The sequence below is a fragment of the Elephas maximus genome, chromosome 19 (genome assembly GCF_024166365.1).
Source record: "Elephas maximus indicus isolate mEleMax1 chromosome 19, mEleMax1 primary haplotype, whole genome shotgun sequence".
Taxonomy (NCBI): Eukaryota; Metazoa; Chordata; class Mammalia; order Proboscidea; family Elephantidae; genus Elephas; species Elephas maximus.
Genome location: NC_064837.1, coordinates 55,326,523 through 55,349,662, shown reverse-complemented (window position 1 = coordinate 55,349,662; position 23,140 = coordinate 55,326,523). Strand labels below are relative to the sequence as shown.

Genomic DNA, 23,140 nt, shown 5'->3' with positions numbered 1-23,140 from the left:
GTCCATGAGATATTATGGGGTTCTGAGTCTGAAAAATCACAGAATAGCTTGTCTCATTGGCTGAATCGGAGGAGCTCTGAGTAGAAGAGGGTCCTGAGTTGGTCCCTGTTTGCATTTTAAGCTACTAGTCAGTGACCACTTCTGATGGTGGCTGTCCCTGTGAAATTCTCAAAGCTAAAGTCTCTTTGATATGATCTCATTGACATTAGTATCTTCTCTAGGGAATAGGGTTTTAAATTAAGGTACAAAGGGGTTACCCAACTTTATCTGGGTAATCCTAGGAATAATAAGTTAATTCTTTTGTTTGTATTGGTAATTTCCAGGAAGAAAGGGGTTTCTAAAAGTTTTTGTCACTGTCGCTATTGTGCCAAGCTAAATCTGAACTATTTTCTGTGCCCCCTCCATCTTGATGGTTTTAGTTTAAGAAAGACCATGGTTCTCACCTGTGTCCCTAAAGAAGGACCCAGCTTGCAGTGAAGTCTCTGCACTCTTCTGCCTCGTAACTGGGAGAGCATCAGGAGATCTCATCCTGGCTGTACTCTGGATCAAGCCATTTCCTTCTGCTGGGAGTTGTGTGTTTTCTTACATAGTGTGAGGAGAAGAAACCAGAAGATGGGGGTCTTCCAGCCCTAACATGTTGGGAATTCGCTGTGACCATGCTAATGGATACTGAAATGCTGGCATCCCTAGCACCCATTTCCAGAAGCTTTCACAGTTTCTTCTTGTGTGTATTGGAAGTTCAAGCAAAATGTAGACTTTCAGTGTGATGCCAACTTAGACACTTTAAAATATAGATTTGCATATTGTTATTGATAGCCGTGTGTTTCTTTGAGGGGGGAAAAAAAACCTTTTGTTTTTTCACCATTTCTCCAGGACTCTGGATTGATTTGGAAATGTCCTACAATGGGTCCTTTCTGATGACTCTCGAGACCAAAATGAATTTGACCAAACTAGGTAAAGAGCCTCTTGTTGAAGCCCTGAAGGTTGGAGAAATTGGCAAAGAAGGGTAAGGGGCTATATGAATTTCCTAACTGAAACTCAACCCTGGGGAACCAGCCTCCACCTCCCACCTTAGAGCAGCGGGTTGGAAGCGTAGTGTACCTGGATTTTGAGTGAGCTTCTGTGTTAAGTGCTTCCGGACCCCAGAGTACTTTGGGGAATGGTTTCCTAGTTTCATCTCCAGCAGACATCCAGCCCCCTTCACTCAGAGCAACGTCAGGTAGACCATGAGTCCTCACCTCTGCTCAACTGTGGCAGCGCCTCTGAATCTTGGTGCTAGCAGTGGTATCTACAGTATCGATTACCCAGAGAGCACCTCTAACTCAGAAAGGCAATGCAGGCTTGTTTGAGCAATGACGCTCCCTGAATAGAATCATCATTAAGAAAGTTCTTCTTCAACTTTCAGCCGCAGACAGCATTGTGTGCACCAGGCTCAGGTCCCTAGGGCATCTGTCAGCTTTAATCATAAAGTCAGAAATATTTATAATTAGATGATCAATTTTGTAGCCAAGCCGGTACTCCTAAAGTGGCTTAAGAAGCATTTTCCCTAAATCACATAGTATCGATTTGCTTAGCAAATTCCTCTCTTTGTAGATGGGGATCTGCTACACAGTTTGTCTGATTTCGTAAAAATTTCAAATTTGTGGGATAGTTGATGGAGCATAATTTTTTACCCTTAATGCCTAGCATGGAGAAGATAGCATTTTTACATTCCCACGTACCTCAAAAATGAGTCCTTTTGACTACAAAGTTAAATGAGTATTATTGTTTTTACCAAATTAAAAATGCTGATTGGAGTCTGCTTCCCACATCTTTCTTCTTTCACATGAAATTAACAGTATGATGACAGGAAAACGCTGCCAGGAGCCACCTTGTCAGGGTCTAAATATAAGACACAGACTCAGGTTTTTGCTTCGTTATGACCCTGACCTAATGTTTTTATTCGTGCTGTGGTAAAGCGTACTGGGGGAGTTGGGCCCTACAGTTGAATGTTCTTTTACTTGGATTATTCTGATTTATCAGGGTTGCTTAATGAAATGCCCCTCTTTTAATAATTGGAGACTTTCACCTGCCATATGCTATCTAACCTTTATCTGTGCTGTTTTCCTTTCGTTTTTCTGCTATTTGTTAAAATGTGTTTGGACTCTGCAATCTGTGGATTTGTATTTTCTGGTGAGTGGTATTTATCAACTCTGCGTGTAGCATTTCATACCCTGTGAGTGCTGAGTCTTGGTGGTACCACGTGAAGCCACCGAGACACTTGTCCTTTCATCGTCTTCCTGGACATAATGGTACAGTCTGAAGGCCTGAGACAGGGAATATTTCAGACGCTTTCCTGGCAAGGAAAGTCTTACCACATGCCCCCAGTTGGAATGGCTGGGGCCCTGATCTCGAATTTCTAGTCAGACTCAACTTTTTGTCCCTAGATGTCCCCACCCCACTTCACCCGACCCCCACGCACAGCTGAGCGTCATCAGTACAACCTCATGAAGTCAAAGTGGTAGAGCTGGCTACCTAGAAAAGGAAGCACTGTAGACAGAAGCAGTCACGAAATCTCTCGACAGTGAGGCCTAACTAAATTGGAGCCTGACAGAATAAGCTTCAGTCAGAGCATTTGTGTGAGGAGCTCTTTCTGGACCCAGTCCTGTTGACACAAGTGCTGGAACCTCAGCCCAGGCAGCTCCTTGAGATCTTTGCCCCTTAGGCGTTCCACATGGGCTGTTACTTGTGGACTCCCTTGGCACAATTTTATGTTCATAAACTGATCAGAGGATGGACATATTTCTGAGCGCGCAGTACTTTTCTAGACTGAGTGTGAAGGGCGGGTTCTTGCCTTGCCTCTTCCGGGGAGCAGAGATAATGCCTTTTTCAGATTTCTCTGAAAAGAAAGCCTCTGCTTTAGGAAGACGATAGTATTAAATTTTATCTTTAATATATTTCTGAAGTACAATTTTTCCTCCTAGAAGTCTGGTATAAAATGTTTTGCTTCTTCCTGTGAGAGTGTTAAACTAAATATCAATGTGTCTAATTGGCTGTCCTTTAATTTTAAAAGCAAGGAAGAATATAATCCGAAACACTTCATTTGGGACATAAAGCCTTGGAAAAATGGATCCTTAGGCTTTTTTTTTTTTTTTTTTTTTTGGTCTAAGGGAGCCCTTTGGGAATCTGAGCGCTCTGGATCTTTCTCCCAGAAAATGCGCCAAATACACCATTTGGTCCACAGTTTCTAGGAGCATCGAGAGCCTCTCAGGCCCATCCGTGGTTAAGAACCTAACCCTAGAGATGATTCTAGAATCCACTTCTTCACTTCCTCACTCATGAGCAGATGGAATCACCCTGAGGCCGAATACCAGAGGGAGACAAAGAAGTCAGTATACACAGCAGCCCTATGAAGCATGTGACTTTTGGCACTGACGTTTTCCTTAATGTTAAACCTCCCTCGCCTAAGAGCAGAATGTCTGAGTTAGTTGGCCCCCAGCACTTCCTTCTTCCCTGTGGCTGCCTGTGCAGGGCCTGTCTCCCCAGCCAGCAAGGGTTGCCGTTTCCTGCTCTGGTGGAACCCTTCGGCTCTGTCTCACTGTTTTCTTCAGTCCCTTTCAAGTGTGCTAACAATTGTGCTCTCAGGGAGTCTCTGAGGAGATGCTGCTCAACCTGTGAGAAGTCCTACCTATGGGTGGGAAGTTTGTTCACGCTGTTACCCTGAGGGTCAGAGTGAGAAATTTAAATCTCTGTTACTGTGTTCCAGTGACGTCCTTTCCCTTTGAAATGTGTGTACACTTCATATTTGCAGGCATTTTTCTTTTAGTCCCTTTATTTCCCAAATGGTTTTCTCGTTACATATTGTAATTAACGTAACTCTTAGGCAGTAAGGTACTCAAAATGGAATTCAGCATTGTGAGCTGAGCAGTTTTAACTATAGGAATTTACATGAAAAGGACCAAAACAAGCCAGTAAAGGGAACATTCTCTGAGTTGGGTGCTCTTTAACTGAATAGTAGAGCGGAGTGTTTCCTGTGCGTAGGCATTTGCCCTGTTCACGTTCTGCCACAGCAGCTCCCACTGCAGCCTGGGCCCGGTGTGCAGATCCCCACGTGGTGGCCCCTCTGACCTGCATATTGGGTCACTAGTCCATAGTATGCCCGAATCCACCACCTTCCCAGGGCCTGAAGTTCTGGGTTTGCAGGTGACACCGTGACTCAGTCTGGTCCCGTAGGTGCATGCACATGTTTGTCTGTGACAGGTGTGTGGGATGCATTTTTCTTAAAGAAAATGAATATATTCACATGAGTGTGGTCCCCTCAAGGCAAACACCTCTCACAGGGCTGTTTAACCTAGTTATGCATCTTTCCCTTAAGCGCTTTTGAAGCTTATTTTTAGAATTGCCTCCAGAGTCTATGACTGTTTTTGTTTTTTTTTACTATCCTGAGTGACCACAAATCATCCTGCTTTGTAGATGGATTGGATCTTTCAGAAATTGCTAGAAGACAGTCAGAGATGATAGTGATTATGAGACCAAGAAATAAAATGTTTGGTCCTAGACAGAGTGTCAGTGATAAAATAATTCACTCTTTCTTACATGTCAGACACATCTCCAGAAAGGTTTTTGGCAGAGGCAGCATAACTAGAATAAAGCCGCCCAAGGTGGCTCTTTGAAAGGATATCACGCTCATCTGGAACTGAGGCGTGTTTAAAAATATTAGGCTCATTACATTATATCACATCTTGTATAAAGATGGGCAGTGTCTCTTTCTCTGAAGTTCCTGCCGAAATCACAAGGTTGAGATTATAAAATGAGTGTCCTTGATTATAAAGCTGAACATCAGCCTCATATTTACCTATACATCTAAGAAGTGTTGGGTGCCACATAGTAACAGCTCCCCGTACAGAGAGCAGAGATACCCTTCAGACAAAATCAGAATTTCATGTCATCTGATCTGCTTTAGCTGGTATAGTATGATCTAAATTATTAACTTTAAGCCACAGAAGTTGTCTTGCTGTCTGTCCTGTGGAGGATTAATTCAGGAAACTGAGCACTCACTGCAGTGCACAGCCTTTGATGGCTCTTGCCCAGGGCCCCAAAGCTGCCCGGTGTGACAAATGCCAGTGGGCACACGAGGGAGCTGGTGGCTCAGCAGATTTCACCGTGGCCCCATGTCTTCCCAGCAGCCTTTTGTGCTTTGTGGGTGAGGAGCAGGCGACCTGTGCTGTGTAGGACACAGATTCCATCCCCGGCATCCTAGGCCAGAGGAGAAGTAAAGATATGTTTCTGAGATGGTCGTGTAGTCTTTAGGAATTTAAGTCCCTGTTTTTCTTGATCCCTAAGGCCCAGTTTAGGCTTTTTAGGAATTATGTTTTTATCACGTACATTTTAGAGCCCTTGGGTGGTGCAGTTGGTTAAGCGCTTGACTATTAACTGAAAGGTTGGCAGTTTGAACCCACCCAGAGGCACCCTGGAAGAAAGACCTGGCGATCTGCCATGGAAACCCTATGGAGTAGTTCTACTCTGCACATGTGAGGTTGCCATGAGTCAGAATAGACACCACGGTAATTGGGTTTTTGGTTTGTACATACACTTTAATAAAAAAGATCTCTCTGTGAGGTTGCCTAACCACTGAAAGCTCTGAAATGGCTTCATGATGAGGAATGAATGCAAGCATTTCCTGGACTAGCCAGGCTCTGAAAGAAGGAATGAAGAGTCAATTAGGTGTTGTTCCTGGGCAAGGTGGGCAGGGTGAGGGACAAGAGGCTTTTGTTCCTGCTGAGGCAGTTCCCCTTTAATGTTCTACTCAAGCCTGTTTGCTGAAGCAGTTGGCTCTGGTGTTTCAGAGCCAGGATGGAGCAGGATCTGCATGTCCCCTGGGCAGGACACTTGTGAGGTCCTCTTACAGCCGGCCTCCTGTTTCAGGGGCGGAGGCTTTGGTCCTGCCCCCAGTGCACCCTGCTGGAGCCTCTCCCGGCCTTACGGTCCATGCTGGTGTAGGCACTCTGCCCTTAGGTACACTCAGCCCCTGTTGGCCAGGCGATGACTGCCCAGTGGGCTTCGGGTGGCCCAAGGACGGCATCAGAGAAAACCAAAGGATCACAGCTGCAGGGAGCTAGGACTTGAGCTCCATGGCCGTCACCTGTCTGAGTAATTTGTCCTTGTCAGAAATAGAAGGCCTAGCCTCTGCTTAGCAACGAGTGGTTGCTTAACAGTGTTCAGGAACTACTCTGTCCCTCATTCATTTCATCCCAATTAAGGCTCTGGGCCTCAGAGACGGGCTCTGCCAGTGTGACCAAAGCTCGACCAAGAAGCCCCCAGTGCCTCTCGGAGGGGCACCCTGAGCACTCACCTTTGCTGGTGACCAGCAAGCTCCATGCCAATGCAGGCCAAGTGTCCAACCTAGAAGGATCAATGATGAGGTGTGTTTTTTTGTTTGTTTGTTATTACTTTAGTAAAAAGATGCTCTTTAAATTTCTGCTTCTCCAGAAGGTTCCTAGGTTCCTGTGTCAGTTGCTTCCTAGGGTCCTTTGAGACTTGTACCTTGTGGTTGGTGGCTTTTTCTATGACCCTCAGGTGTGGTGTAAGGTATGAACTTTTGCTAGGAAGGAGTCTTGGGTCAAAACTAACTTTGTGGTAAATAAGCCAGGAAGGCATCATGGTTGTTGAACTCAGCCAGAGTCAAGGACTTGCCTGAAAATCCCTTTCATCTGCCGAGAAGCAGACATGACTCCAACATAAGTTATCACCTCACCCTTGCAGCCATCCGTTCTTCCCATCCACCCTCACCCCCACCCCTGCACTGTTGATGAAATCACTGCATTTTGTGTGGACTGTATCACGCTACCACCACCTGTCCCTCTGATGCATGCTGAAAGCAAAATCTTCTGGGCCCAAGTCCCCTGTGGTCGTGTTGAGGGACTTGGCACTGAAGAGTCTCCCGAGTAACCATGCCGATCCAAGGACTCTTGGATTGGGCCTCTTCCCTTGTAGATAGGTTGGAGAGAATGATAAAATGTGTTACCGCAGTTATATCTTGACCCCACTGCGGTTGAGTGCACGTGTGTGCGTGCGTGTGTCCCTCCCTTCCAAGCAGAGCTTGGAGTGACAGCAGGCGCGGTGGTGATTCTCTCCCTGTTCAGTTGCAGACCCAGGGCGTACTGTCTGGCCGACAGCGATGAGGAATCTTCCAGTGCTGGCTCCTCCGATGAAGACGACGCCCCAGAGCCCAGTGGGGGAGACAAACAGCTCCTCCCGGGAAGTGAAGGGTGAGTGGGTCAGAGCGTCTGGGGCCCCCAGGAGGCCAGGGCAGCAAGTTGGAAGTGAGACTTCTTTCTTCCTTCCTCTAGGATTGTCCTTCCTCCTTCACACTGAGTGCATGTGTTTTGTACTAATATCTACTGTTGGCAGCTTATTAAATTATAGTCTGCAAAGCAAAAAGCAAAAACACCTGTATAGCTTTCCTTACTGAAGAAGGTCTGAACCAAAGTGGCTTTCTCCTGCCCTTTAAGTAAATAATCGAGAAGAGGCAGGGCACGTTTATTACGAGCACATCCGGGTCTTCACAGGAGCAGCTTACCCAACAGCTCCCCCTGGTGGTCGGCCGGGAGCATTGCTCCCTTTAGGTGGGTGGCATTGGCTTTTGTTGAGCTGCTAGGTCCTACAAAGCTGAGGCATTCAGGTGATTTCTTTTGTGAATTCTGAAAACGTAGATGACTTGGCTGATATTTTGGGTCATGAACTTCATTTCGGGGGCCCCCTTTGCCTATGTCTTAGACTGTAGAATGACCAAAGTACTTAAATAGCCTCCCTGTAAGAATTTTTAAATGTTTGAAGTGAGTCGAAGAAACTACGATTATAAAGAAGCTTTTATAGGAAAACATCAGCCTGTTCACTTTGGAAATCTTACAGAAAAGGAAAAGAGAATGCAGATGTTTGAGGATTTCGTGCTAAAGTTTGTGTGTGTTATTTAAAATTTACCTGCTTGACCTTCTTAAGAATGATTACTTTTCACCACCGACATACCATTCCTCAGACTCTGGAACTGTTGAGGATTCTAAAAAGCAAATATCTTCTCTTCTTAGAGCAGTTTTATGGTCTGATACAAAAAGTTACTGAGTGGTAGCACATCAGCTTGATGTGACATTTTTCTTTAAAAGTTCCTAAGTCCTTTGAAAAGTAGTTACCACTCATAGTTGGTATGGCATCAACTAAAAGGCGGTCTGTTAATTACTGTTTTGTGTACCTGTTAGTAGCAGCATGATTTAGTGTTTGCTGGATAGTGACGGTGAGGTATTTCTCTAATAGGACGGTGGGTGTATATTCAGTATTTGAGTGATGTAAAGGGAGATGGGTGAGAAGCCTTCTCTCTTGGCAGTCTGAGGACTTTGTCTAACTCTCCATTGTAAAGACGCAACTGTCTGACATTTACACCTTTTCCAGGGCAGTGATCCTCAACTGGGGGCATTCCACAATGTCTGAAGACATTTTTGATTGTTCTAACTGGGGGATGCTAAATATCCTGCAGTGCACAGGACAGCCCCAACAACAAAGAATTACCAAGATGTCATTAGTGCTGCACTTGACAAACTGTGGTCTAGAGTAACGTGAATGAAAAGCCACAAGGTTTTTACTTGAGAAGGAGCAAAGTTTATACTAATGACCCTTTTGTTCCTGATTTGAAGGTATGTTGGAGGTCATCGAACAAGTAAGATTATGAGATTTGTAGATAAAATTACCAAGTCAAAATATTTCCAAAAAGCAACAGAGACAGAGTTCATCAAAAAGAAGATTGAAGAAGTTTCTAACACACCTCTGCTGCTAACTGTTGAAGTGCAAGAATGTAGAGGAACCTTGGCGGTCAACATTCCACCACCCCCGACTGACCGGATCTGGTATGTAGAGGGGCCCTCAGGGACAGGAAGTGATTCCCCTCGTTGGGTGATTGTAAAAGTCCCAGCCTGCTTAACCTTGAGATTATGGAAAGTACCTTCTCCTGGGCACTTCCAAACATTTTTCATGGAACCTTAAATGTTAGTTATAAATCTGGCTCTACTTCCTTCCGTCAATGGCTAATTCACATTTAAAGATTCATTTTGTTAGGAAAAATTTAGGTCAGTACATAAAGTTTGTGGAATAAGCTCTTTCTATTCTTGGTCTTCCTCCTCTCTAAAGCCAACTCTTCCACCAGTAGTAACAGCTGCTGTTGGTAGAACCGTTATTCTCTGCCTGGCCTGCATCACCTGGTCAGTCCTCACAGCAACCCCTCTTTACAGGTGTTGATCACCCATCCAGGCTTAGGGAAGACTTCCTGAGTAAGACCTGGATATTGAGGAGGCAGGAGCACATCTACTCGGTTATTATGGTAGGAAGTCCAGCCAAGGAGCCGTCATCTGGTGAAGTGGTGGTTCTCAGAATCACCTGAGACTTGTTAAAAATCAGATATGCCTAAGGGACTGGACAATGGGCTGGAGAAAGATGCTGATGAAGAGTGAGCTACTTATACCAGGTGGACACTTGAGACTGTATTGGCATCTCCTGTCTGGAGGGGAGATGGGAGGGTAGAGAGGGTTAGAAACTGACAAAAGGGTCACGAAAGGAGAGACCGGAAGGAGGGAGCGGGCTGACTCATTAGGGGGAGAGTGGATGGGAGTATGTAGTAAGGTGTATGTAAGCTTACATGTAGCAGACTGACTTGATTTGTAAACTTTCACTTAAAGCACAATAAAAATTATTAAAAAAAAAAATCAGATATGCCTGATCCATCCTCCAGGAGTCATGGGTAGGGGAAGTAAGCCAGGGTTGCGAATCACTGAAATCACTTATATCATGGATCCAGCAGAAGAAAATCACCGTATATTTCCATTTAAAATGTACTTCCCAAGTCCTATAAAATGGGCATAAATGCATACAGTGATTGCATAAGAGACCTCATTGTGCGATAAACTGCAGTCATGGGAATACAGCCTGCTCATCGTTCAGTGAAACCAACATGCTAGTGTCCCTGGTGCCTCAGAAGGGTTTGTAGGAATGATCAGATGAAGATTTTTGAATTGACTAACTGTTCGGTGATGGCGGTCGCTGTTCCCAGTAAAAACAAAAATAAAAACACCTTTTCAGATTTTATTTTTAAAAATGTTTTCATTGTAAAAAAAAAGATTGGTAACAACAAGATTAAAAAAAAAAAAAAAAAAAAACATTATCTTACCATCCATAACCACTGTTAATGCTTTAATGTATAGTCTTCCAAACCTTTAAAAAAAAAAAAAAATTTTTTTTTTTTTTTTTAAAGAAGAAGGGTTGATCCAACATTCCTTCCCTTTACGCCTAAGCTTTTGACGTCTCAGTTACAGCGAAAGGCCTCTAGGATAGCTATGCCGAACTGTTTGCACTGAGCCACAAAAAAATAAGTAGAGATATTGAGTGTGTTTAGAAACTTGTATTGCATTTTGACATTTTTATTGTATTTTACAAAAATAGTGATCTGTGAAAGGCTGAAGTTTTTAGGTAATTTGAGAGCACACACTGTCTTGTCTGAATTCCAACCTGCTCCATTGGGAAGCTGTAAAATGTGTGGCGTGAACAGCAGGTTACAGAACATTATTTATTTATGTGCTCTTGTTAGGAGTGGGAACCAAGCCCACTTCTCTCTGATCCTGTCTTGGGGTGAGATCCTGAGAGCAGCAGTGTCTTTTTCTTCCTGCTTATATGCTTTTTTTTTTTATATGCTTGTGTAGCTTGTTTTTTAAAACATGTATATACTAAATCAACCAAACCAATTCTGACTCTTAGAGACCCAATAGGACAAAGTAGAACTGCCCCTTAGGGATTCCTAGGCTGTAAATATCTTTCTCTGGAGGAGTAGCCGGCGGATTAAACCACCCACATTCTAGTTTGCAACTGAGCGCTTAACTGCTGTGCCACCAGGGTTCCTTTCCAGACCTATGCTACTTTCATAAAAATAGAAAAAAGAGGACATTGCCATTTTCGGAAAAACAACGACCAGATCATGGACTTCTCTAGTGGTCCTTCCTGGCTGTCCCAGTTTGCCAGAACTGTTCTCAAATCCATCACAGCCCTAAACACATCCAGGGAGCACAGGGAGTTCATGCTCACCATGTGGAATCATTTTCAGAGGAGAGTTTTCAGAACAAGAGAACATTTTAAACCATGATAAAGCTCTACATAAATGAGGAATGTTTGCTATGGCTACTTCAATACTTCCTTTCTTTGCTGCTAAAAGTGGTTGTGTTTACTATTTGTCTTCTTCAAAAAGGTATGGTTTCCGGAAGCCGCCATATGTGGAGCTAAAAGCTCGGCCAAAACTTGGAGAGAGAGAAGTGACTTTAGTTCATGTGACAGACTGGATAGAGAAGAAACTGGAGCAGGAGTTTCAGGTAAACATGTTGTGTTGTCTAGTGTTTCACAGAGTAGAAGATCTTCTGAGTAAACAGGTTCTGAACTTCATTTTTGAGTCAGGATCTTCTTTTGAGAATCCAAGGGACTCTCTACCCAGGAAAGCGCACATATGGTCAAACATAAAAATAAAATTTTAGATACAGCTTCAAAAACTCTGCAACTCATCCACAGAACCCTATCAAGTGGTCTTCAGAGGAAAACTAAAAGGTGTGGATCAAAGAGCAAAATGATGAATGTCATATACCAGTTCTCAATAAGACCTTTTGTAGCAAAGTAACCCTTCCACCTGCTAGGGTTCTCTTTGGACTTTGTTTTCTAATATGGGGCCTGGAATTGGTGAGCTAATAGCAGCCAGCCTGTAGTCAGGGAAGTCGCTCCCTGTCCTTAGATTGTATCCACCTTGCTCACTTGGTTCAGTTCAGCAAACATTCATTGAAGCCCTTCTGCCAGGTATCACCCGCCCTGGGAATCAGGCCTTGCCCCTCTCCTGAGTAGCTTCTAGTGTAGAGCTCATTCTCCAAGCCTGTCTTACTGCATTCTGCCACCCAGGGTACTAGCAATGTAGCTGAGGCCCTCAGATGAGCTATTTTCATCAAATCATTATCAGATATTTGAGGCACAGTTGTCTTTCAAGGAGGTTTTTATAGATTAGCAAACAATTTACTTACTCTGTAATAAATTTCACTATTTGAAGAAGATCCACATTATTTTTGTGGTGGTAGATTTTGGGTTATTTCCTTTAAAAGTGATATTATTTAAAAGCTAGAGATTAAACATAGCTGATATGCAATTTCTGAAAAGTTAATAGTCACCAAATGGAAAAGCACTTTGAATATAGTTAGGAGAAAGCCTCATGCTGTCACTTTCCTTCTTATCTCCCTAGATCCCACATTAAGAATTTGGGTGGGTCATCCCTTTTAGGTCATCCTCTGTCAGTTTGTCATACTGTGGTGGCTTGCGTGTTGCTAAGATGCTAGGAACCATGCCACCGGTATTTCAAATACCAGCAGGGTCACCCATGGTATACAAGTGTCAGTGGAGCTTCCAGACTAAGGCAAACTAGGAAGAAGGACTCCGCAGTATACTTCTGAAAAAATTGGCCAGTGAAAACCTTATGAATAGCAGTGGAACATTGTCTGATATAGTGCCAGAAGATGAGCCCCTCAGGTTGGAAGGCATTCAAGATACAACTGGTCAAGAGCTGCCTTCTCAAAGTAGAGTCAACCTTAATAATGTGCATAGAGTCAAGCTTTTCGGACCTTCGTTTGCTGAGGTGGCACAACTCAAAATGAGAAGAACAGCTTTAAACGTCTGTTATTAGTCGGAACATGGAATGTACAAAGTATGAATCTAGGAATATTGGAAGTTGTGAAAAATGAAATGGAATGCTTGAAGAAAAATGTCCAAGACATTAGTGAGCTGAAATGGACTGGTAGTGGCCATTTTTAATTGAACAGTCATATGGTCTGCTATGCCAGGAATGACATATTCAAGAAGAACATGTAACATGTCAGAAAGAACATTTCGAGATCTATCCTAAAGTACAGTGCTGTCAGTGATAGGATAATATCCATACACCTACAAGGAAGACCAGTTAATATGACTGTTACTCAAATTTACACACCAATCACTAATGCCAAAGATGATGAAATTGAAGATTTTTACCAAACTTCTGCACCCTGAAATTGATCAAACATTTAATCAAGATGCTTTGATAATTATTGGTGATTAGAATGCAAAAGTTGGAAAAGAAGAAGGATCAGTATTTGGGAAATACAGAATTGGTGATATAAATGACACCAGAGACCCCATGATAGAATTTTGAAAGACCAGTGACCTATTCATCGGAAATATCTTTTTTCAACAACATAAATGGCGGCTATCCATGTGGACCTCACCAAATGGAATACACAGGAATCAAATTGACTATATCTGTGGAAAGAGACAATAGAGAAGCTCAACATCACCAACAGGAACAAGGCCTGGGGCCAGCTGCAGAACAAACCATCAATTTCTCATAAGCAAGTTCAAGGTGAACCTGGAGAAAATTAAAAGAAGTCCACAAGACCCAAACTACAACCTCGAGTATATCCCACCTGAATTTAGAGACCACATCAAGAATAGATTTCGTGCATTGAACACTAATGACTGAAGACCAGACAAGTTGAGGGATGACATCAAGGACATCATACATGAAAAATGCAAAAGGTTATTAAAAAGACAGGAAAGAAAGAAAAGACCAAAATGGATGTCAGAAGAGACTGAAACATGCTCTTGAATGTAAGTAGCTAAAGCGAATGGAAGAAATGATGAAGTAAAAGCTGAACAGAAGATTTCAAAGGGCAGCTGAAGAAGACAAAGTAAAGTATTATAATGACATGTACAAAGACCTAAAGTTAGAAAACCAAGAGGAAAGAACACTTTTGACATTCTCAAGCTGAAAAAACTTAAGGAAAAGTTCAAGCCTCAAGTTGCAATATTGAAGGATTCTATAGGCAAAATATTGACCAATGGAGGAAGCATCAATAGAACATGGAAGGAATACACAGAGTCTCTGTACCAAAAAGATTTTGTTGACATTCAGCCATTTCAGGAGGTAACATATGATCAAGGACCTATGGTATTGAAGAAAGAAATCCAAGCTGCACTAAAGGCATTGGCAAAAAACAAGGTTCCAGGAATTGAGAGAATACCAATTGATATGTTGTAACAAACGGCTGCAGTGCTGGAAGTGCCCACTCATCTCTGGCAAGAAATTTGGAAGACAGCTACCTGGCCAACCGACTGGAAGAAATCCATATTCGTGCCCATCCCAAAGAAAGATGATCCAACAGAATGAGAAAATTATTGAACGATACCATTAATAATGCACGCAAGTAAAATTTTGCTAAAGATAATTCAAAAACAGTTGCAGCGGTACACCAACAGGGAATTGCCAGAAGTTGAAGCTGGATGCAGAAAAGGACGTGGAACAAGGGATATCACTGCTGGTGTTAGATGGATCTTGGCTGAAAGTAGAGAATACCAGAGAGATGTTTACCTGTGTTTTGATTATGCAAAGGCATTCAACTGTGTGGACCATAACAAATTATGGATAACATTGTGAAGAATGGGAATTCTAGAACACTTCATTGTGTGAGGAACATGTACATAGACCAAGAGGCAGTCATATGAACAGAACAAGGGGATACTGCGTGGTCTAAAATCAGGAAGGGTGTGCATCGTGGGATATATCCTTTCACCATACTTAGTATGCTGAGCAGATAATTCGAGAAGCTGGACTATATGAAGAAGAACGCAGCATCAGGATTGGAGGGAGGCTCATTAACAACCTGCAATATGCAGATGACACAACCTTGCTTGCCAAAAGAGGACTTGAAGCATTTACTGATAAAGATCAAAGACCACAGCCTTCAGTAGGGATTATACCTCAGCATGAAGAAAACAAAAATCCTCACAACTGGACCAATAAGCAACATGATAAACAGAAAAAAGATTGAGGTTTTGTCAAGGATTTCATTTTAGTTGGATCCACGATTAACACCCGTGGAAGCAGCAGTCAAGAAATCCAGCGATGTATTGCATCGATTAGGCAAATCTGCTGCAAAAGACCTCTTCAAAGTGTTGAAAAGCAAAGATGTCACTTTGAGGACTAAGGTGCACCTGACCCAAGCCATGGTATTATCAGTCCCCTCACATGCATGTGAAATGCATATGGACAATGAATAAGGAAGACCAAAGAAGAATTGATGCCTTTGAACTATGGTGTTGGCAAAGAATATTGAATATACCATTGACTGCAAGAAGAACAAACAAATCTGTCCTGGAAGAAGTACAGCCAGAATGCTCCTTAGAAGCAAGGATGGCGAGACTTTGTCTTATATACTTTCGGCATGTTATCAGCAGGGACCAGTCCTTGGAAAAGGACATGAGGCTTGGTAGAGGTCAGCGAAAAAGAGGAAGACGCTCAACAAGATGGATTGACACAGTGGCTGCAACAATGGACTCAAACATAGCAACGATTGTGAGGATAGCACAGGAGTGTACAGTATTTCCTTATGTTGTACATAGGGTCCCTATAAGTCAGAACCAGCTTGATGGCACCTAACAACAACATCTCATTTAGGGGTATTGGCTATAAGGAGCAAAAGAAGAAAAGAGGGAGCAGAGATTGTTGTCGTTGAAAAAGTGGTTGGTCTCACAAAATTATGTCACGCGATCTCTGGTGTCATTTCTGTCACCAAGACGATATTTTCCAACTGCTCTTCCTTCGTTTCCAACTTTCACATTCCAATTGCCAGTAATTGCCAATACATCTTGATTGCATGCTTGATCACTTTTAGACTGCAGAAGTTGGAGCAGAGATTGGTGCCTGGTATTTCTGAGACAAGTTAGGAAGTTGAAGGATAACTACTGCCTCCTTCCCACAGCAACTTGCTTGTCTTTGTTTATGCTTTTCTAAGAGAGCAGTACTGAAGATTGAATGCCTTGTGAAAATTCACTTGTATAAAATAAGCTTGTAAACAGAGGCACAGCACCATTCCTGTCAATCACTGATTATCCTTCACATGTTGGCTATTGTAGGATTTCTTTTAGATAGTTCTTTTGAATGGTTCTGGTTTGAAAAAAATTTAGCTTACATTTTGATGCTAGGAGCTAAAAGGATAAATTCACTTGTGTTCTGGACATAGTAATTTGGAAATGCGATGAGTCGCTTAAGCCAATTTTAATATTGTTGAATATTTATCAATTCATATGGGTACATTTATTACGTGTACGTGAGATCAAAGGCTCCCTCAGCCTCAGGGCTGATTCATTGGGTTCTTGTGCTCATGCATTGAAATGGTGATTCTGCATCACTTTCTAAATTAAAAAAGGGGGCAAGGGAATTAGTTCAGAACATCTAGAAAAATTGTTTCATGTGTATTTTTAAAAATTCATCTAAAGCCTAATGTTAGTAATAGAACAGAGAGCAACAGCCTGAGAAACCATTCTTCCCTAACTGTTCTTTTTCTTTCTACAGAAAGTTTTTGTCATGCCAAACATGGACGATGTTTATATCCCTATAATGCACTCAGCCATGGACCCACGCTCCACTTCCTGCCTCCTAAAAGACCCAGTTGTGGAGGCTGCTGATCAGCTGTGATGGGTGAGAGCTGACCTTTCCAGTGTTAGATCTAGGCTCCTGGCGTGAGGTTCTTGGCTGCCAGCTGTGCCGTAGCACTGGCCTTCACTTGTGCCACAGCTACTGTTTCTCAGAGAACTGCTTCTGCCCTCTGCCTGCTGGTGCCCATTCCACTGTGAGGTGTCATTCCACACGTCCAGTGACAGGTGTCTGGATTGCCTGCTGCAAAGCTTTGACTCTAGGCAAAGGAGACTGAGGACGAATCACCACAGGTTACAGAAGTTACAGGTGACTCACACCATGGCTGTTTTAAGTCTCCCAGTTTTCATGGCGGCAAAAGAGCACATGAAGAGCAAAGCTGTACAACTGGAAAGCTTCTCCTTGCCTTCTCGACTCCTCCAAAGCTTTTCCTCAGGCAGCCAGTGCACACCTGAACATTTTTTTTCACTTTTACAGTTGATATGCACGACTGCAGCCCTTCATGCTCCCCGAGAATGTCAGTGTGGTGATGTGTGTGAAGGTGGGAAGTGGAATCTTGTGAGCTATTTCATTGGTGGTAGAGGTATGCATAGCAACCTACTTTTTTTCATACTAAATTGTGCATTTTGGAAGCAAGCAGCCATAGAACACACACACACTACCGCTATGAGCTGGGGTGGGGACGGTGGGATTGATGTGAACATTAGGCAAAGCCATGTGATCAAACCATCCCAAGCCTTTTTACCAGTGAGGTACAATCACCTGGTTTGTAACTGATCCTGAATGTTCTCCCGAGACACACACACACAAAAATGAAAATGTCACTCTACATGATGACCGATTGTCCCTCATAAAGTTGGGGTGGGGCGAATAGGCAGTCTTTCCATTTGGCATTTCCTGTCAGCTCCTGAAGGTTTCGTATAGAAATCCAAAGGCTTTGTTACCTAATTCATTGGTTTGGGATAGCTTTGTGGGCAGTTTCCCTTTCCCATGGCCAAAATGGAGAACTGCTCTTTAAGTATGAGAGTCAAGACCAAAAGTTTGTTCAACATCAAAACACTACATTATCTCAAAACCTAACATGACCTTTCTTTAATATTGCCAAGTTTATTTTGTGCATTTGTGTCAGAATGTTTAGTTTACAAGTTTGGGAGCTCCCTCTAATTGTATAATTTGCTTTGAGAACAATACAATTTTTTTTTGTTTGTTTAAAACTACATTTGATGCTGTAACTTTTGATAATTTACATCTGTGGACAAAGCTAATAGTGGTTTTTTAAATAGCACCTTGCCTGAACATGACTTTAAAGAAATTAATATATTGAGAAAATATATTTGGAACCTTACTGGATTATTTTAATTGCACCATTAAAACATTTGACTTAAAATATTTGACCATTCCAGTCTGGGTACTGTTCTAATTTCTCATTGTGTAGCCTGATTTACCTGTTAAGAGTCCGCATGTCTTGTTCACTGGTCTTTAATGATTTTAGTGCAATAACTAAAGGCAAAGGACTAGATGCACTACTGTGTAAAGAAATTACATGACTGTACCCTGTTGTACTTAATCAAATAATATGTGGGGATTTACAATCGCTTGCATTGTTTCACAAAATAAATATCTCATGTCAAATACTAGATAAGCATCTAAGTTATTTCTACTGAATCCTATTTTGATAATAGCAGCAATGAATACAGGGCACTTGGGACCTCAACTGCCAGATTCAGCCTTGAACTACTGGGGACCCCCATGCAAGGGAGTGAAACACTGCCTGTTTCTGCACCTTCCCCATCAGTTGTGGCTTGGACCATTGTTATCCATTGGGTTTTCACTGGCTGATTTTCAGATCACCAGGTCTTTCTTCCTAGTTTTAAAGTTTTGCTGTAATCTGTTCGCCATCACAGCAGCAAGCCTCCACTCAGACTGGGGGTGGCTGTGCATGGCGTGCAAAGATTTCTGCCACTGAATTACCAAGGTCTCATCTGCCAATAACAGCTTTCACTACCCCATTGCTGTGGATCAGCACGTTAGGTAGTCCTCAGCCTACCCTTTTAAGGTGGTGGTGGTTAGGTGCCAAGGTTTCCTAGGTTTGTAGTCTTTATGGGAGCAGATTGCCAAGTCCTTTCTGCCGCAGAGCAGCTGGGTGGGTTCTAATCAAGAAGCTTTCAGGTTCGCAGCCAGGCACTTAACCGTTGCACCACCAGGGCACCTTTTATATAAGGTGCTATTAGTTTCACGTACTTTCACATTGCGTGTGAAAGCTGGACAATGAATAAGGAAGACTGAAGAGTTGATGCCTTGAATTGTGGTGTTGGCGAAGAATACTGAATATACCATGGACTGCCAGAAGAACGAACAAATCTGTCTTGGACCAAGTACAACCAGAACACTCCTTAGAAGGATGGCGAGACTGCGTCTTACATACTTTGGACATGTTGTCAGGAGGGATCAGTCCCTGAAGGACATCATGCTTGGCAGAGTACAGGGTCAGTGGCAAAGAGGAAGACCCTCAAGGAGGTGGACTGACACAGTGGCTGCAACAGTGGGCTCAAGCATAACCATTGTAAGGATGGTGCAGGACCGGGCAGTGTTTCTGTTGTGCGTAGGGTCGAGGGGGAGGACATCATGCTTGGTAGGTGAGCAAAAAAGGGGACAACTCTCAACGAGATGGATTGACAGTGGCTGAAACAATGGACTCAAACAGCAACGATAGTGATGGTGCAGACACAGCAGTGTTTTGTTCTGTTGTACGTAAGTCAACTCTGATTCAACAGCACCTAGTAACTGAAGGACGCCCCAAATTAACAGGATTACAAGGTGATTAAAGATTTTAGCTGGAGATTTTCTAGAGCAGGATTGCCCAGTCCTAAATTTCAGTCCCTCAAATGTGGACTGAGGATAATAGCACCTATTAGGTGCTGGGAAACCATGGTGGCATAGTGCTTAAGTGCTACGGCTGCTGACCAAAAGGTCAGCAGTTTGAATCCACCAGCCGCTCCTTGGAAACCCTATGGAGCAGTTCTACTGTCACAATGAGCCAGAATCGAGTCCACGGCAACGGGTTCTTCTTTCTCCAGTTACTTAATGCCCAGGCAACAAAGACCTCATGACTTCATCCTCCTCCAAGTGCTACCTCATACTTAGCTGATGCATATTTCACAGGAGCCCAGCTGAAAGATGTTTCATCAGTGGTAGAATGTGGGTAATTTTGAGTGACTGCGTAATTGTTTAGGTGCTTAATTTATACCCAGCCCATGCATAAAATCTAATTCATCTTCACAGCCACCCTGTCACTGTCAGCCTGTCAGGCTAACTGGGCAGATTAATCAGCCCAAAGCTCCAGACACTTGCTTGGCCTAGTATTAAAATAACCAGTTTGTCCGGCATGGTAGTTTTAGCACAACTAGGTCCTGGCTGCACTTTGGCCAGATGAGTTAAGCTCATCACGCAACTCAAGACGGAAACCAGTTCCTGCCAAGCACCCCTGACCTAAGAAACTGCTCAAGGCCAAAGCCCACATCTGACACCTGCTCGGCTTCCCAGCGGAGGCCATCCCATGCCGCGTTAAACTGAGACCGCGTGTCTCAGGGTGACGGTTCCGGACTGACGGTGAAGTTACAGCGCGCCCCTGTGCAACTCGGGGAGGGCAGAGCAATGTCAGGGGCACAGTAAGCTGCAGAGCCTACTATCCCCACCCGTTTCCCAAACACATCTCACCTCTGGGTTTAAGGGTTGAGGCCCATGTCGCAACACCCTGAGCAACTTCACACGCCGCCCCGCTCCCCACCCCGACAGTGGTCGCGGTGTAGCTCGCGGTTAAAAGGGCCGTCCTCAGGGAGTTGGAGACCCCAGTTATGCGCGAGTACGTGCTCTGGCGCTGCAGCTTAACCCCCGGCGCCACGTGCAGGCGCGGCGGGGGCTCAAAGGCAGCGCGTCGCCGATAAGAAACACCGACACCACCGCTGGAGTCAAACCATTTTATTGAAATTTCTATTAGGGAGGACGAAATGGGGGAGAGCAATGTGGTCCGACGACCGCGGTCCGACCGGGATCTGCAAGAACGAGAGCACTGCGTGAGCTGATACGCACCCGCCGGCTGGCCTGTCCCCTCCCCGCAGTCCTGAAGGCCCGGCTCAGAATCCAGTTCGCATCACCCGCGTCAGCAGTCTAACACGTGCTTTAATGAGAATGTCATCACTGCGGGCCGCCAGTCTCCCACCCTGCCCCCGGGCCGGCCCGCCGCACAGCCACAGACCTGACCTCCTGGAACTTGCAGCCACCAAAAGGATGGCCAACCGCTGCGGCACCGACTTAAAGGACCAGACGGGAGGTGGTTGGGTGGGCTTTACCACTATTAACCAATAGCAAACCAAATTTCTGACCACGTGCATGCAAAGTGGCCTAATGATTGGCCACGCTCGCTTAGTCCTCCAGGGTATAGAGTGGACCCATATTAACCATAGAGAGGACTCTCTAGGAAAGACGGGGGAGGGTTTGCGAATCGCGAAGCTTCCCACGAAAGTCTTCCGAATTTATTGCCGCATCTGGGTCGCCAGCTTGTAATTAGATCACCTCTTTACAGTACACAAAAGGAAACTTTATAAATAACAAGATAGTGTTTGGTGCAGTGGTTGAGAGCTAGGCTGCTAACCAAAAGATCGGCAGTTGGAATCCACCAGCCGGTCCATGGGAACCCTCTGGGGCAGTTCTACTCTGTCCTATAGGGCCGATCTGAGTCGGAATCAACTCGACGGCGAACGTTTTTTTTTTTTTTAATGCCTAAATCGTACGAGGTATTCAGTGAGGAGGCAAGCTATAAACCAGCATGTAAAAGTGAACAAAACTGGCCCAACCCCGAAGTTTAAAGGAACCTCGATGTGGTAGAAGGAGCTTGTGCTTTGAAAATAGACATAACTGCAGCCAAACTCTGATTTTATAATGAATGCACGCGTGTGCATTTAACCTTTGTGAGACTCAATGTGTGAAAAATTAGACTATCCAATGAAGTTGTGGTAAGGATTAAATGTCAATCGCTTGGCACATTCTGAGTGGTAAACTTTTGTTTTTAAAGGACTGCAGTGATGTGGAAAATGTCTGTGGTTGACATACTTTAACAATGCTAAAAGAGACCAAAGGAAAGAAGGCCCAACTTTGGGAAAGCGAAAAATGCTTCCTAGACGAATGAACAGATCTGTCCTGGAAGAAGTACCGCTAGAATGCTCCTTAAAAGTGAGGATGTTCCATCTCTCCTACTTTGTACATGTTCTCAGCAGGGATCAGTCGCTGGAGAAGGACACCATGCTTGGTAAAGTAGAGGGTCAGCGAAAAAGAGGAAGACCCTCAATGAGATGGATTGATACAGTGGCTGCAACAATGGGGTTAAGCATAACAATGATAGCGAGAATGGCATAGGACTGGGCAATGTTTTATTCTGTGGTACATAGGGTACCGAGTCGATGGCACCTAACAACAACAGATTTCTTGGGAGCCTATCGTCACTTCTTTCTCCTGCAGCTGTATTGGGTGTGTTTGAACCTCCAACCTTTTGGTTAGTAGCCCTGGAGAAGGAGCAGTCAGCAGTCTCAATCTCTGGTGCCCTAAAATAGAGATGTGCACAGAGTGCTCTTGGATCACAGGAGGGAGCACATAGTCTAGTGTTGGAGGATTAGAGAAGGGTTCCTGGAAGTGATGATGATCGTTGAGTCTTGGAGCAGGAAACATAGGCGTTTTTAGCTACAACACTGTGATGAATATGTTTGTACATAAATCTTGGTACACATCTCTGATTATCTACTTAGAACTATTCCCATAAGTGGAATTATTGGATTAAAAAGAATGAACAACCATTCATTATAATTTTAATTGTTATGTTGCTCTTTGTTAGGTCCAGTTGAGTCAGTTCCAACTCATAGCAGCCCTATGCACAACAGAATGAAACCCTGCCCAGTCCTGTGCCATCCTCAATTGATGCTATGCGCGAGCCATTGTTGGACCCAATGTGTCGGTCCATCTCACCGAGGGTGTTTTTCACTGACCCCTTTACTGAGCATGATGTCCTTCTCCAGGGACTGATCCCTCCTGATAAGATGTCCAAAGAATGTGAGACATAGTCTCTCCATCCTTGCTTCTAAGGAGCATTCTGGTTTTACTTCTTCCAATACAGATTTGTTCATTCTTTTGGCAATCCATGGTATATTCAATATTCTTTGCCAACACCACAATTCAAAGCCATCAATTCTTTTTCGGTCTTCTTTATTCATTGTCCAGCTCTCGCGTGCATATAAGGCGATTGAAAACACGATGGCTTGGGTCAGGCGCGCCTTCGTCCTCAAGGTGTTTGCTTTTCAACACTTTAAAGAAGTTTTTTGCAACTGATGTGCCCAATGCAATGCATCTTTTGGTTTCTTGACTGCTGCTTCAATGGGTGTTGATTGTGGATCCAAGTAAAATGAAATCCTTGACAACCTCAATGGTTTCTCCGTTTATCACAATGTTCCTTATTGATCAAGTTGTGAGGACTTTTGTTTTCTTTATGTTGAGGTGTAATCCATACTGAAGGCTCTGGTCTTTGATCTTCATCAGTAAGTGCTTCAAGTCCTCCTCACTTTCTCAAGCAAGGCTGTGTCATCTGCATAACGA

General features: G+C 43.8%; 1 protein-coding gene and 2 non-coding genes across 3 annotated transcripts in view; 1 reads left to right on the top strand and 2 right to left on the bottom strand.

Moving 5' to 3' along the window:
- Nucleotides 1-18,132, top strand: part of TEX2 (testis expressed 2) — a 126,856-nt gene extending 108,724 nt beyond the window's left edge. Inside the window, exons 8-12 of the mRNA XM_049860182.1 lie at nt 874-1,006; nt 7,122-7,247; nt 8,664-8,873; nt 11,255-11,375; nt 16,421-18,132. Coding sequence (XP_049716139.1) covers nt 874-1,006; nt 7,122-7,247; nt 8,664-8,873; nt 11,255-11,375; nt 16,421-16,543 — 713 coding nt within the window. The 3' untranslated portion in view covers nt 16,544-18,132. The remainder of the gene's footprint in view (nt 1-873; nt 1,007-7,121; nt 7,248-8,663; nt 8,874-11,254; nt 11,376-16,420) is intronic.
- A 2,170-nt stretch (nt 18,133-20,302) lies between these two features.
- On the bottom strand, nt 20,303-20,434 carry LOC126063362 (small nucleolar RNA SNORA76). Its single transcript, XR_007514302.1, has one exon. It is a non-coding gene; the product is annotated as a small nucleolar RNA SNORA76 (small nucleolar RNA).
- A 198-nt stretch (nt 20,435-20,632) lies between these two features.
- Nucleotides 20,633-20,702, bottom strand: LOC126063351 (small nucleolar RNA SNORD104). Its single transcript, XR_007514291.1, has one exon. It is a non-coding gene; the product is annotated as a small nucleolar RNA SNORD104 (small nucleolar RNA).
- Between the last annotated feature and the right edge of the window lie 2,438 nt (nt 20,703-23,140).